The sequence below is a fragment of the Musa acuminata genome, chromosome BXJ1-9 (assembly GCF_036884655.1).
Source record: "Musa acuminata AAA Group cultivar baxijiao chromosome BXJ1-9, Cavendish_Baxijiao_AAA, whole genome shotgun sequence".
In the NCBI taxonomy this organism is placed as follows: domain Eukaryota; kingdom Viridiplantae; phylum Streptophyta; class Magnoliopsida; order Zingiberales; family Musaceae; genus Musa; species Musa acuminata.
In genome coordinates, this window is record NC_088335.1 from 13,938,179 (window position 1) to 13,953,451 (window position 15,273).

General features: G+C 35.9%; 2 protein-coding genes across 4 annotated transcripts; both read left to right on the forward strand.

The window, feature by feature from the left end:
• The first annotated feature begins 286 nt into the window (after positions 1-286).
• On the forward strand, positions 287-6,278 carry LOC103998311 (uncharacterized). Of its 3 annotated transcripts, none has more exons than XM_009419750.3 (9): positions 287-419; positions 1,193-1,412; positions 2,166-2,361; positions 2,717-2,887; positions 2,982-3,098; positions 4,638-4,835; positions 5,353-5,412; positions 5,493-5,591; positions 5,975-6,278. In XM_009419750.3, exons 2-9 carry the CDS (start codon positions 1,267-1,269, stop codon positions 6,098-6,100), a joined length of 1,113 nt encoding a protein of 370 aa, XP_009418025.2. In that variant the 5' UTR covers positions 287-419; positions 1,193-1,266; the 3' UTR covers positions 6,101-6,278. The 3 variants fall into 3 exon arrangements, with proteins under 3 accessions (XP_009418025.2, XP_009418027.2, XP_009418026.2); XM_009419751.3 differs by having other exon boundaries at positions 293-419; positions 1,178-1,412; XM_009419752.3 differs by lacking the exon at positions 4,638-4,835.
• A 4,510-nt stretch (positions 6,279-10,788) lies between these two features.
• On the forward strand, positions 10,789-13,574 carry LOC103998313 (S-adenosylmethionine decarboxylase proenzyme). The gene is made up of 3 exons (XM_065084691.1): positions 10,789-10,926; positions 11,794-11,939; positions 12,277-13,574. The coding sequence occupies exon 3, from the start codon at positions 12,297-12,299 to the stop codon at positions 13,464-13,466; it is 1,170 nt and encodes a 389-aa protein (XP_064940763.1). The 5' UTR covers positions 10,789-10,926; positions 11,794-11,939; positions 12,277-12,296; the 3' UTR covers positions 13,467-13,574.
• The last annotated feature ends 1,699 nt before the right edge of the window (positions 13,575-15,273 follow it).

The window sequence follows — 15,273 nt, forward strand, 5'->3', positions numbered from 1 at the left end:
TCACACCCGATTCATTAAGCCTAATGACAGTCATAGTCGATCAGCTTTTTCGAATACCCGTCTCTATTCGATCCACATAGTAGATCCGAGACCCTTTAAGTATAAAGTAAGTAAACTGCGTTAGTTAATAGCATTGATGTCGGATTCGGATGAAATTATTAAGAATCCGATCCGTTGTGGGCCAACAAGCTTGGACCCGCAAAATCAGCCAGTCCCCGACTTCGATCCTTCACACACAAAGCTTAAAGGAGGAATTTATGATTATAGTTAAACTAAAATAAATAAAATGTAAAAATAGAATACATCGGCGGATCTCACAAACATTTCTTTCTCTCTCTCTCTCTCTCTCTCTCTCTCTCTCGTTCCAAATTCTAATCGTGCGATTCGAGTTTGTTCCTTGAAGATACTTAAACCTTGAGGTCGGTTCCAATTCTTCACTTGTGAATTGTTGTTAGCACTTGTTTTTCTCGATTAGATCCGGCAATGAATGTTAGGTTTTCATCGGCTTTGCTGAAAGCACCGAAAGGATTCGATCTTTTGCTAAATTCGAGCGTTTTTGCTCTGTATTCTTGGATTTAGTTAATTTGGATAGAACTTCGATTTCTTTCTCGAAAATTGTTCTTCTTTTCCCCTTTGTTTTTGAGGCGTTGGGCTGTTCTCCATTCAATAGGTTGGCGTTTTTGATTGCGATCAGTTTGTTAAGATCGTGTAGATGTTTTGGGAGTGAGAGTTTTTGAACAGGGTGGAGATGTCCATCGTAATAAGTTTTCCCGGCCTATTCTGTAATTTGGTTGTGTGGGGATTGGATTTTTTTCTTTTATTTGTCCAAGATAGAGTACTCATGATTATTGCATTATAACTTAGGTGGATATGTTTGTGTAAATTTGATAAGCTTGACTCGCTGTGTGCATGAAACCATAATTTAAGTCTCAAGACACCATCAGATGCATCAAAAATTTGATTATGTAGAAATGTAGCATTTTTATCTCATTTTTAATTTTTTTTATAACTTCATCAAGATCAAATATACAAACAGTTTTCTTGGAATCATATGACATGCAAACAACCTTGAAGTTTGGCTTTCTCATTGGCATTTGCCTCTGCTAAATTTGTAAAGTTGAATGCCCTGAAGTATCTCTTGATGACCAGTTTGTGATTTTTCTTTCCTTTGACCTAGAACTTACAAGTGCAGGTCCATGTGGAGATGTATGAATTATTTGTAGTGCTTGTCTTGCAAGGGGTGGTTTACTGACTAATAAAGGGGAAATGAAATCCGCCACTGCTGAGGTGGATCCAGGATCATATCTGCTTTCAAGAACAGTTGATGGTTTTGGATTTACAAAACAAGAACAGAGCAACTCAACAGAGGCCTTATCTAGAAACAGACCTGTGGATGACCATCCCAATGACAGGCATGTTTGACAACATTGGATTTTTTATTTCTCCCACTTATGCATGTTTCTCCTTTGTAAAGATTATCCAATTTAAGTATCATTGGTGACATAAAACAGGGCAGTCAGTAAATATTATCATTTGCAATACCATTCTATATGGGTCAAGAATTACAGAAAGGGTTAAATGTAGATCATATGAGGCACTTTCTTTCATATTACTGGCTACTAGTATATAGATCTGACAGATCAGTTAGTCTTCATTTTAGTGAACTGCTACAAAATACTCCACATTTGTTATATTGCTGGATGAGAGTTATTTTACACATGTTGCAAATACATGAAATAATGTTAGTGTACTTATGCAATCTGTTCATGTTTTCAAATATGAATATATGAAATAATGTAGCTGTACATATGCAATCTTCACATGTTGTAAATATGTGAAGCAATATTATCTTTTGGTAAATTCTTCCTTGTTTCTTATTGCATTTCTTCCTCAAAGGATTTCAACCTAATGGACAAGACATAAACAGTATTGTGACACATTCTACTAGATATGAAGACTTTGAAGTTTTCTTTTCTCTGTTCAATTTATGAAATATTGTTGTTATTTATCCCTACTGCTGCTGCTTTCTTTTCACTAAAGTTCTTTACAAACTTGTATCTGTTAGGAAGTTTCATGGTGTATTTTTCAAAAAAGAAAAAACAACAATGTTTGTACTTACATGTGCATCTTCTTACTACTAATCCGTGGTTATTGATTTTTTACAGAGAACAAAAGAGGATAAGAAAATGGAGGAAAATGATAGGTGTTGGTGGGAGTGACTGGAAGCACTATGTTAGAAGAAAACCTCATGTAGTTAAGAGACGTATTAGAAAAGGCATCCCTGACTGTTTAAGAGGACTTGTTTGGCAGTTGATTTCTGGAAGTCGAGACCTCCTGCTAATGAATCCAGGGGTTTATGAGGTACTTTCTGTTTCATGCTTCGTAAAAGGTATACCCTATTTCACCTGAAGTGACATTTCTTGTTGGACTGGTGCAATCTGGATCTATATGATTCAGAAGCATCCAATATTGTTTAGTACCTAATACATAAGTAGAAATGTTATTTTAACGTAAAGTAATGTTTTAAATTATCTATTCTTTTATACGACAAGGCGTTCTGCAGCATCACTTTTAAAATCAAATTTATGTAGAAAATTATCAAATTTTCTTAATTGTCATTGCAGTTTTTGCAGGTTTCTTTACCAAAATATGCACTGTGTGGTTTCATCTTTAGCTGATTAAAAGAAAGCTTAAACTGCTAAAACTTTTGCTGCAGCAACTGGTGATATATGAGACATCAGCATCAGAATTGGAAATAATTCGAGACATATCTCGTACTTTTCCATCACATGTTTTCTATCAACAGAGACATGGACTAGGGCAAAGATCCCTGTACAATGTTTTAAAGGCTTACTCTGTATATGACAGGGATGTTGGATATGTTCAGGTTTAGTTGTCAACTGTATAACAATTCAGAAATCAATCAATTAAAGATTTTGTTATTCTTAGGATATCATTTGATGCAACCTTTTCTGCTGCAGGGCATGGGTTTTTTAGCAGGTTTGTTACTTCTTTATATGAGTGAAGAGGATGCCTTCTGGCTGTTAGTTGCTTTGTTAAAGGGAGCCATTCATGCACCAATGGAAGGCTTGTACCAGGTAACTGCATTTAATCTAAGTACTCATTTGTCTAGCCATGTTATATGAAGTTCTTTCTGACTCTATGCTTTCTTATTTTACATGTACAGAAGTCATAGTAGTATAGAGGTGATAAATTGTCACTACAGTAACATTACCCTTTATAATCTGTATATCATCTCCCCAGTTTGTGTGCCTCAGAATGTTTTGGTCAAAAAGGGCATGGATTACGTCAGTATTATTCTTCATCTTACTCCTGGTCTTCAAGAGTTGTTGTGAGGTTGTCTGGATTTTTGCCTGAAAGAAGTGTTTGCAATTTTGCCTGGTTTGTCTTGTATCAACCAATGTTTACTGGTCTGAGACCGAACTGAGATGCGAGATGTAGACCACCCCCATTTCGCGAAGTCCGGTCAGGTGTATTTTTTAAGAAAAACTTTAAAGTTAGTCACTCCTGTCTGCTTCAACACAAGCCCCCGTCTCCATACATGCAAAGCCCGAAATCGCAAGCTGGTCACTCCTGTCTGCTACTTACCTCCCTGCTGCCCACCATGCATCATCAAGCTCAGGTACCTTCCTCTTCTTACATTGCTTCCTTTTCTTCCTTCCTCTTTCTCCATTGTGTCTTCTTCTTTCTTCCTCTTTCTTCACTACTCCTATTTCCTTTCCTCCACTGCCTTCTCTTCCTCCTTCCTCTGCCTCCTCCTCCTCTTCTTCCTTCATTTTCCCATTCTTCTTCTTCCTCTTCAGTAGAAATTGGTGTTCCATGTGTCAATTCACTGTACCAATTGGTATGTATCCTGGTTCGAAATTGCAATCCTTGCTTAAAAGTGAGATTGGGAGGATACATGAAGCCAAACATACATGACAGGTAATAATACACCAAGAAATCTTATTAGCTGAATTTTTGCTTATTAAAGTTGGCTTTTAGAAAGATTCTATATGGGGTTAAGGTAAATGTTATTTCTTGTCCCTACTCCCTATAGCATAGTATTTATGAGCTGTATAAGTTCCCACTAGATGTGTTCAATTTAACATAAGCATTTCTTTGAGTTGTCAACTTAATGTGTGGTTTTTTAATGTGAGATGTTTCTGTGGTTTCAGTGTAAAGAAAATGTTATCATCTCCAGTTAAAAAGTGGAAAAACCGTACCATCACTTTTATAAATCTTGGACACATATGACCCTCTCTCTTTTTATTGTTGTTCTTGGTACGGTATCCTATTTGCTATATGCTCTTACAAAAGCTGAGTAACAAATTCTTGCTCAGATATTGAATGTACAATCCTTTTGCTTCTGTGGGTGCAAATAATATTGAGTTGTATAGAAAAATTGGTATGCTATGAATAAGAATGCAAAGTATCTACTTGAGTTTTGGTGTTATGGTGATGGATTCATATAATTATTCTGTAGGGAATTTTTGAAGTAGTTCTGATATGATTTTGTTACAATAAGATGTTGAATGGAGCTCTTCTGTTTTAGTTAGAACATAGAAGCATATATTATGGCATTCTTAGTTAAATTGATGCTTACTTTATGTTTTGAACTTTTGCTTGTTGAGTAGGCAGGCTTGCCACTTGTTCAAGAATACCTATGTCAATTTGAGCAATTGGTGAAAGAATATTTGCCAATGTTGGGAGAACATTTTACTCAAGAGATGGTTAATCCCAGCATGTATGCTAGTCAATGGTTCATAACAGTTTTTTCGTACTCATTCCCATTTCCACTTGCACTTCGTATCTGGGATGTCTTTCTCTTTGAGGTAGTAATCTGATTTCTTTCCTTTGTTTAGATCATGTTTATAGAATTTTGGTCTAACGATTTGCAATTGTTTGGGTGTCTATGTACTAAATTAATGTTCACAAAGATAGTTTGGATGCCTATGCATCTAAGAGATGATATGTTTTCTTAGTGTCTGGATTCTTCCTACATGTGAAGCATCCTGATGGTATTTCTAGTAATAGCTTTTGGATAAAATATCTTCTGAGTTCGTATTCATTTATTATCGATTCTTCTCACATATATTTAGTGCGTATATTTTTTGTGCTCAAGGTTGTCCAAAATTGATTATTTTAACTGAAAATTTTGAAATATTTCTACACTTATTATGGATAATTTTGACAAACAGTAGGTCTTATTGATTGACCCACCGCAATAGCCTTCTAAGTAGTCTATTATTTTTTTTCTTGGAAAGCATCACATTATATAGTAAACTTGACTTAGTGCATCTAAGTCAATTTTTTTTATCATCTATGGTTGTAATATTTATTTTTGAACAGGGTGTAAAAGTTGTTTTCCAAGTTGGCTTGGCCTTGCTAAGATTCTGCCACGATGACTTGGTAAGAAATGTGGTAAATTTTATCTCAGTGGTATGCTTTAGAACTTTCAAGTTATTGATACCACCAATTTACAATTTTAGATAAAATTACCCTTTGAGAAACTACTGCATGCCCTGAAAAATTTTCCTGCGGAAGCGATGAATCCAGATAAACTATTGCCACTTGCCTTCTCAATCAAGGTGATGATTACTTTTATTCTCCTGCTGTTGTATTTATTCTTTTATGTCTGTTCTTTCTATGCTTGTAATATGATGGATTGAACCTTATGGATTCTAAAATTAGATGCTCATACTTTCACGGTTAAACTCAGCTAGAACATTTGCATCCTATTTCATGGAGGATTTGTTTTTTCCTTGAAGTAGGTGATTTGTTATTCTCATTTGAAAGTAACAGACTTTATAAGTATTACAGTGCAATCTCACTTAAATCTTCAACAACCTAGTAGAATCAAAACTATTCCCACTCAAGCATTTATTCATTGTAAAATTGTTGAATAGTGCTTCCATTAGGAATACTAGTATTTTTTGGATGATTTCCATAACCATTCTGTTTTTTTTTTTAGGTGTCAAAACGCTTGGAGGAGTTCAAAAGAGATTATGAGAAGAGGAAGGAGAGACCTTTGCCTCATTCATTGCCATCATTAAGCAGCTCTGGTATACCAATTCATAACCTAGCTGGCCTTGAATGATCAGTTTGTGCCTGGTAATTGGTCCTCTACATAAACCATTCAGTGTGACAAGAAAGATATGATGTAATGGTATTTACCCGCTGTAATATAGATTCTTTCCTTCTTGTAGATTCTGTTTGGACAACTGTAATTGTTTTCAGTTCTGATTACCAAGTGAGTACCATTTCTTGTTCTTTCATCAGTGTGGATTTCTGTGGTGTCCGATATGACTTAGTGAACTCTGATAGTGGGCTGTAAACCTGATACTCTATTTTTCATGTTGTGCAGATATTGCTTCTAGTTTTTTCACATACCTAATCTATCTTGTGATACGATACAGAATGGTTAAAATATCTTTAGAAAAATATTTGTCTCTATGCAGTACCATTAAAAGGTAATACAAAACAGGTTCTATATTATAATATTCCTAGTACAGGCTTTAGCCAAAATGATGATAAGAATGAATCCTGTATGTACTTAATTGGACTCTTGTTGATGAACTCACTTGCAGTGATTTCAAAAGGTGCTTGCTTAGGTTCTCGGGCGAGGCGAGGCAAGGTGAGGCTCGAGCGGCGCATTTCAAAGAGGCGTCACGCTTCATTTCCAAGCGGCGCGTTTCAAAGAGGCATCGTCTGGGTGCTCGCTCGAGTCCAGGCACTAGGCGCTTCGGGCGAGCGCATGGGTTAAACCAAGCAACCGTACTAGCGTTTTAGGTCTGGTTCGATCTCCAATGTTTTAGTTGGTTCAATCGAACCAACTAAAGCACCAATATCAGTGCGACTTCCCCAACCCTAACCTTGCTCGTCGTTCACACTATCGCTCCCTTGTCACCGCTTGTTGCTCCCGCTGCTCCCTATTATCGCTGTCATTGTCGTTGCTCGTTGCTACCGTTGTTGCTACCACTATCGTCACTCCCGCTACTGCTGTCGTTGCTCGTTGCTACTGTTGCCACTATCTCCGCTTGTCGCTCCCACTCCCGCTGCTACCGCTGCCACTGTCGCTGCTCCTGCTGCTACCGTTACCGCTACCATTGTCGTCGCTCCCGCTACTTGCTACTATCGCTGTCGTTGCCATTGTCGTCGCTCGCCGCTACTGCTCCCACTTTTCTTAGTTAGCACCCTCGGTCTTTCCTTACACTCTTCTCTTCTCTTTCAATAGCATACTGTTAACAGTATACTGTTAATTGTATAGTAGTAACAATATTTATATTTATTAGATTAATAATATATTATTTTGATTTTAGTACTATTAATTTTTATTTATTTGAAATTATTGTTAGGTTTTAGGATAAATGACAAGTGTATAGAGCAACTCAATAAAGTCTCTAATGGCATAAAAAAAAGATCCTGTATGGAAGTATAATTATCTAAAGGATTCGAAAGATCCTAATGCAGTGACTTGCATGTTCTGCGATAGGACTACTAGATGTAGTATTTTTTGTGCAATACAACATATAGTAGGAAATTTCAAAAATGCAGCAACTTGCAAAAGGTGTCCACTTGAGGTAAAAGAATAGTTGCTGAGTTATATAAATAAAAAGAAGATGCAAAAGAATGAATCTTACGAGAATTTACTAGAAGACAATGTTGAACATCTCAGTGATGAAGAAGAAGATTATTCTATGAGTATTAACCCAAGTGGGAAAAAAAATATATGACAAAAAAAGAAAAGAAGTTATGAGTACTAAGAATGGTAAAAAAGGACCATTGGATCTATATATATTTCAAGGATCACAGAAGCAACAAGGGCAAGCAAGAGGCTCAAAATTTAAATAAACAAATATAAGTAATACTTATGATAAAAAATAAGAGGAAGAACAATTCAGTACATTGCTCGCTTCTTCTATCAAGCTGGTCTTCCTCTTAGTACAACTAGTTTAGACAGTTTTAAGGAAATGATTGAAGCTATTGGAAGATATAGTGCAGGATTAAAACCTCCATGTTATTATAAGATGTGAATTCCATTATTGCAAAAAGAGTTGAATTGTACAAATAACTTACTAAAGGGTCATAAAGAATCATGGACAATACATGGTTGCTCCATTATGTCAAATGTTTGGATTGACAAGAGGCATAGGAGTATAATTAATTTTATGGTTAACTATTCTTTAGGGATTATGTTTGTGAAATCAATAGATGCTTCATCTTTTGTAAAATCTGAAGACAAAATATATGATTTATTTGACAAGTTCGTGGAAGAAATTGGAGAACAAAATGTCATCCAAATCATAACCGATAACGGAAGCAACTATGTATTAGTTGGTAATATTCATCTTTTAATTTTTTTTAATTTTTAAATTATTTTATCTTTAATTAATTGTGTTAAACTCTAAGGTCTTATCATTTTTGTTATCCTTTGTCTTGGGTAAATTGCTTGAAACAAAATGACAATACTTATATTGGACTTAATGTGCGGCATATTGTATTGATTTAATATTGGAGAATATTAGAAAGATCTTAGACATCAAGAAAACCTTAGAAAGAGTAATTTTTATTGTTGGATTTCTTTATAATCATATTAGGGCTTTGAATATAATGAGAGAATTCACAGGAAATAAAGAATTAGTGAGATATGGTGTCATCCGATTTGCTACTTTATTTTTTACATCACATAGCGTGTATCGTTAAAAACATAATCTGAGAAACATGTTTACCTCTGAGAAATGGGTGACAAGCAAATAGACAAAAGAAGCAAAAGACAAAAGGGTTATTGATATCATCTTAATGTCATCCTTTTGGAATTTCAAAGTGCAAGATAAGATTATTCATTAATTATCTTTATATAAAAATACCGAAGGTCCTTTTGGAATTTCAATGATCGATCCAAGACAACTATGTCTCTACGTATTAATAATTTGATATAATTAATTTCATCTATAGTATGTTACTATGTTATTGCTAATAATAACATAAATTTTGCAACTGAATGATGGGGTCTATTTGAAAATTCCACCCCGAACTTATTACAATTTGATATCAAACTACTTAGTTTGATATGTAATGCTTTAGGTTGTGAGCGAAATTAGAGTGTCTTTAAGCATGTAAAGATTACTAAATTTTTTATTTTAATTAATTAATTAATTTAGATAGATATATTAATATATTTTTAAATTATATGACATGGTAGATTCACTCAAAGAGAGAAAATCGATTGGAACATCAACGATTACACAATCTTATTTATATAAAGTATAATAAAGCTTCGAAAGCTCGTCATGATTTATAAAATAGAATTGACCCAATCTTATTGTAAGATATTGATGATTTAAACGAGTGATTGGTGGGAGAACTGAGTGTCAACTTGTAAGATACCGAAGACGAGCTTGTATTTGAAGATAATAGATTGACATGGGGAGATGTAGCAAGAGCTTCAGGAGAATTACAAATATATACAAGACAGATGATAAAGAGATTTTCTTAATTTAATCGTATATTTTTTTTTAATTTTTAAATAATTATATTATATATTTTTATATTTTAGTATTTTACTTCGCTCGAACGAGCGTCTGGCGAGCGCTTAGCCCTTCGAGCATTTTTGGACCTTAGCGTTTTTTTGTCGCCTATGGCTTTTTAAATCACCGCTCGCTTGTTGCTATGCTTCCTAATGTTGGTGATTAGTCTCTTGTTTGTAAGCATAGATCAAGTTGCAATTTGTAGTGCTTAACCAACCAATCTCCAATCATCTGACTCATATATGATATGGAATTCTAGGAACAAGGTTTTTATGTCTATTTTAAACAGCTAAGATGCACATTGTTGTCAATGTTACACAGCTCTAAGGGTTTATCAACTGATGATTTGTCATCGACATCCACTTGCACCCTGTGGGAGTTGTTGCTTCTGACTCAGGTACACGTAATCTTGTCTTTTTTTCCCTGTTCTGATGTCTATGTATAGCATTTAATGTTGAATTTTTTGTCTGCTGACTTGTCAGTTCATGATTGAGCAACTTTTTATAGTGTGGTTAATAATTGTGGCCTTTTATGGAATCTATTGATCTGGATTCGGTACATCATCCATTGCAGCTGGTGGAGGTGATCATATCTAGAAACGCATTAGTGTAGTGTTAGAGTATAGGGTTGCCAGAAAAGGAAAGGAGGTGCTGCTTTGCCCTCATGGCACTTTGTGAGTCTCCTTTAATAACACACAAAGAGAATGATTGATTGATTGTAGATTGTTTTCTTAGCAAACTCTCCCAAAATTAGTTTTTTAACCCAAGCTATTGTTTGACTAATCAAATTCTTGATAAACAATTTGAGACTATTTAGCTACAGTGCCATGTAAAATTATGCATTTAAAAATGTGCTAATATAATATTTTATAAGTGCCTTGCACTCCAAGAACATTGATCAGATTCAAAATGATTGCTTCAATTAAAAGCAACCCAATAACTCAATGTAAGAATGAAGAACATAACATTTTCCTAGAAGCATTATTTGTTGATTATATTCTACTGCAATTGTGTCAGTGAATCAATTTGCAAAGGTATTCATGAGAGCATACGCTATAAACTAAATGTTGTTGAGGATCACCATAACCAAACTTGAGACATCCACCAGAGGCATAATATAGGTTACTTGATGCAAAATTGATATTTATGCCATTTGTTTAAGTTTCTTAATATTGATGTCAAAATGTTAAGAAATCATTTACAAGCAAACACCTGTTGCCTATAAATACCCTCATCTGACCTATTCTTTCCAGCGATAACAACTCTCTCTCTCTCTCTCTCTCTCTCAGTGGGATCTCTCCACTATCTTTTGCTACAAAGCTTGTGGGGTTTCGTTTGCTTGAGGGGTCTGGTTTCTTCTCTCTTCCATTCGGGGCCTGCACAAAGATCTCTCTCTGGTGTGTGTTGCCTTGGCTTTCTTTAAGTATTTGTTTGGATTTCAAGACTCGTATCTCCAGTCGATTTAGAACCGTGACATGAATTTAGAGGTTCCCCTTGTGTGTGTTTTTGTGTGTATGCTTTCATGGCAGAAAGTTCTTTGTTGAAATGGAACTCCTCCTGTTCATGAGAAGTCTCTTGTGGAAGTAAGGAAGCAGTATTACTGAAGAAGACAATTGAGGCATGGTTGGCAGTTCTGCATGGTTCAACTTGCCTATTTATGTTTCTTTTTCTTTATCTGTTGCAGCAGTAGGTATTATAGCATTTGGGATATATTTTTTATTAGTGTCATACAACATGATTCCATAAGGTTGGCCCGATGTCGCTTTTCGAATGTTGTTGTTGCATCTTCTATAAGTCAGATGCCCCGCTTGAAACAATCCAAATTGGTTGTTTCTTTGTGTCTCGTCAATTTTATAATATACTATTATTTTCTGATAAGGTTCATATCGAAAGCTTGTCTGACTAATTCTTTTTTAATACTTTGAGAATCAGTAAAATGTTTCAGAAAGTGAGTGAGCCCTAAGTGTCTGCCTACTTGGGAGAGACTGCCCAAACCATAATTACAAAGGACTATAGTGGAGAAGGTTTCCTTTCGGAGAGACCATGTTGACTGAGTATGCTTATGACTGATTGATCGAAAGATGCTTAGGTGACTGACTGATCGATTGAAGATGCTTAGGTTACAAGTGTCGAACCTCTTGACAACTTAACTGGTTCCATGTGTCGAGTTCCCAAACATAGCCTTATCATCTATTCGTTGGATAAATAGAGTAAAGCTGTCATGAAATCACTGACTACTCATGCTTTCCATCTCTCGTTTGCAGCAAGACTGGATGTTCTAATGGACGCCAAACGTGGTGATCGATCAGGTAGCAACTATTCCAACTACGAATCTCCTCCGGTCTACAACGTTGAAGAGATCCGTCCTCATGGTGGAATCAAGAGGTTCAGATCTGCTGGCTACTCCAATGTAAGTTTCAAGCAAGAAGCAATCATGATTCACGACTTAATTGCATCGACATCACTCTTCGAGTTTCCTTGAATTCCATTATTTCGACTGCAAGAAAGATATACTGTGTTGTGCTCCAACAAAGTTCTCTCTGGATTTAAGTGGGTGATCTTCAAGAATCGAGTGGAACTCGATACAGATCATAAGCAGGAAACAAGTGATGATCGTTTCCTACACCTGTGAGACATGATAATGACATTGGAATTTAACCTGTAGCCCCCATCCAAATCTCGTATGTTGATATATCTGCTGCTCACTCTAATGACAATATTCAACTCCATTCTTTGCATGTTTGCAGTGCGCTCGCAAGCCCTCCTGATGACCACAAGTGACACTCTTCCAGAACGCACGCGATTGCATTACTCGCTCGATTTGATCTGCATACATACCGTTTCTACTCACTTGTGTGACTGTTTCTTCCGATATCCCACCGAAATGGCATCGCCTGTCTCTGCAATTGGATTCGAGGGATTCGAAAAGAGGCTTGAGATCTCATTCTCTGGGCATGGAAGAAGACAAGACCTTCGATCCCTCTCCATGGCACAACTGGATACCATTCTGCGACCAGCTGAGTGCACGATAGTAGCAGCACTGTCGAACAAGTTTGTGGACACCTATATCTTATCCGAATCCAGTCTCTTCATCTACCCTCACAGGATCATCATCAAGACCTGTGGCACCACAAGGTTGCTCCTATCGATCCCTCCTCTCCTTCATCTGGCTGCAGACTTGTCTCTCTCGGTTGCATCTGTAAGATACACTCGCGGAGGCTTCAGATTCCCAGAAGCACAGCCGTTCCCTCATCGCAGCTTCGCGGAGGAGGTTGCGGTCCTCGATAGGCACTTCACTCGGCTTGGTTGCAGCAGCAAAGCATACAGTATGAGTAGCTCGCTGAAGTCTCAGCAATGGCATGTGTACTCTGCGACTGCGGCGCGCTCCGACCGACCTCTCTACACTCTCGAAATGTGCATGATGGGTTTGGACCGCAAACGTGCTGCAGTCTTCTACGGGAAGCAGCACAACACAGCGTCCGAGATGACCATTGCTTCCGGGATCAGCGACATCCTTCCCGGCTCCCAGATATGTGAGTTCCAGTTCGATCCCTGTGGTTACTCCATGAATTCCGTCGAAGGAGCTGCCATCTCCACCATCCATGTGACGCCGGAGGATGGATTCAGCTACGCCAGCTTCGAAACGATGGGTTATGATGCTGAGGTGATCGACTTGGGCCGGCTGATTACTCGGGTTTTGGCGTGCTTCAGACCCGCCGAGTTCTCGATCGCGGTCGAAACAGATGGCGTCGGTGAGGGATCGCCACGGGGAGTTGCGTTGGATGTGAGTGGGTATGTCAGCGGAGAGAGAAGGTACAAGGAGATGGGAAGAGGCAGTGTGGTGTATCAGAGTTTCAAGGCATGTGACTGTGAATCTCCGACATCAATTCTGAAGAATTTGTGGGATGATATGGATCCTCACAGGTCTAATTTGTAGAGGTACGTGGGTGATTCAACAGAGTTTTAGATGTATTGTGGTATCATTCTCTCTCTCCCTCTCTCTCTCTCTCAGAGGTACGTGGGTGATTCAAAAGAGTTTTAGATGTATTGTGGACTCTCTCTCTCTCTCTCTCTCTCTCTCTCTCTCTCTCTTGCAAGCAACACCCTAAAATTTATGGGGCTATTCAATCAACCCACCTTGTGGTTTCCAAACATACAAATAAAACGAGTGGTAAAAGTTACATTCTATAAATTTATAATACAACAAATTAATTTGATAGTACTATCCATGACTCAGTTATTTTAGTTTAAAAACTTAAAAAATCTTGTCCTATAATTTATATCTAAAATATTACTATAACGATAATATACCTCTCATTTATCTTAGGTGAGATTAAAGGCTCCAAAAACATCATCTTACAAGATTAAATATCGAATGTTTTATTCTGCGGTAAATTAGCATACTTAAAACATTTATTTTGGTGGTATGTAAATTCCATCCTATAAAATTTGTCACTCATATATTAGAGAGATTAGATGATCTAAAGCATGGGCCTAAATCATCATCCTATATATATATGTATATATATATGTATGTATATATATATATATGTATGTATATATATATGTATATATATGTATGTATATATATGTATATATATGTATGTATATATATGTATATATATATATGTATATATATGTATATATATGTATATTTATATATATATGTATATATATATATATATATATATTTGATACTGATGTTTGTCACTCATAACTCATCTTCATGACTCCTAATTTGTTTTAAAAAAATAAAAAATAAAAGCTTTATCTGGTGCTCAAACTCATATTTTCTCTCTCTCTTCGTACTGTAATGTATGTGAGATGGGAAAATCCATATCACCAAATCCCCTATGTCACTAAAGAGAAGGTTTGATATGAACCGTCAAATTTATCATAATTCTGCTAAAAATCTTTTAATTATTCATGTAGAACAAATGATAAAAGCTAAAGCTAAAAGGACAAGAGAAGTCTTGATTTATTTATTAAAAAGTATTTGGAAGGAGTAAACTGATTAAGACTCAGTCAAGATTTTATAAATGCAAGAAGAGCCTAAAATGATCAATATGATTCAAATAAGTTTAAATCATGAAGAGAAAGTTCAACTTTGAGAGAATGATAATTTTTTAGTCTATTTTGAGAAATAAAGGTTATTTAACTATATTGGATAATATTAAGAATTATGGGTTTATTCATGAATAATCATTCAAATCAATTCAAGACATATTAATGAGTGATCTATATTCATGAATTAGGAATACGAATGTTATTTAATATATTTAATAGATTCATTTCCTTTATACTTAGTTTTTGTATTATATAAACAAGACTGACTCTCTTTTGTAAGGAAACAATTTAGAAGTATAATAATCTTCCAACACCGATGAGTATTTTATTTTTTAAGTTCTTGCATGAGGCGTTTAAACCCCAAAAATCTTTGATTTTTCTTTCAATTTATTAAACTTGTTAGTTTGTGATGTTTTAAGGGAATCAAAATACTCTTCTAATTATTTCATCAATTTTATATTGATAAAATGATTAGAATAGTTTCCCTTACTTCAATTTACATTCCATATGTATCATAGCTCTTTAGCTATCAGGATTTATGATTGTTAAGTTGATGATTTCCGTTAGTATTCCCTCACCCTTATAGTGTTGAATGATTAAGAGAGTCACCATGCTCCACTTCAAGCTTTCAAGACTGCTTCTCCCTGTGTTCTGATTCCCTCGGGCAATAAAGCTTG

Bases quoted from the DNA above. Each gene is read 5' to 3' on its own strand.
- LOC103998313 (XM_065084691.1), top strand. From the start codon at position 12,297: ATGACCACAAGTGACACTCTTCCAGAACGCACGCGATTGCATTACTCG.
- LOC103998311 (XM_009419750.3), top strand. From the start codon at position 1,267: ATGAAATCCGCCACTGCTGAGGTGGATCCAGGATCATATCTGCTTTCA. The intron at 1,413-2,165 runs GCATGTTTGACA...GATTTTTTACAG, and splicing joins GATGACCATCCCAATGACAG to AGAACAAAAGAGGATAAGAA. The intron at 3,099-4,637 runs GTAACTGCATTT...CTTGTTGAGTAG, and splicing joins CAATGGAAGGCTTGTACCAG to GCAGGCTTGCCACTTGTTCA.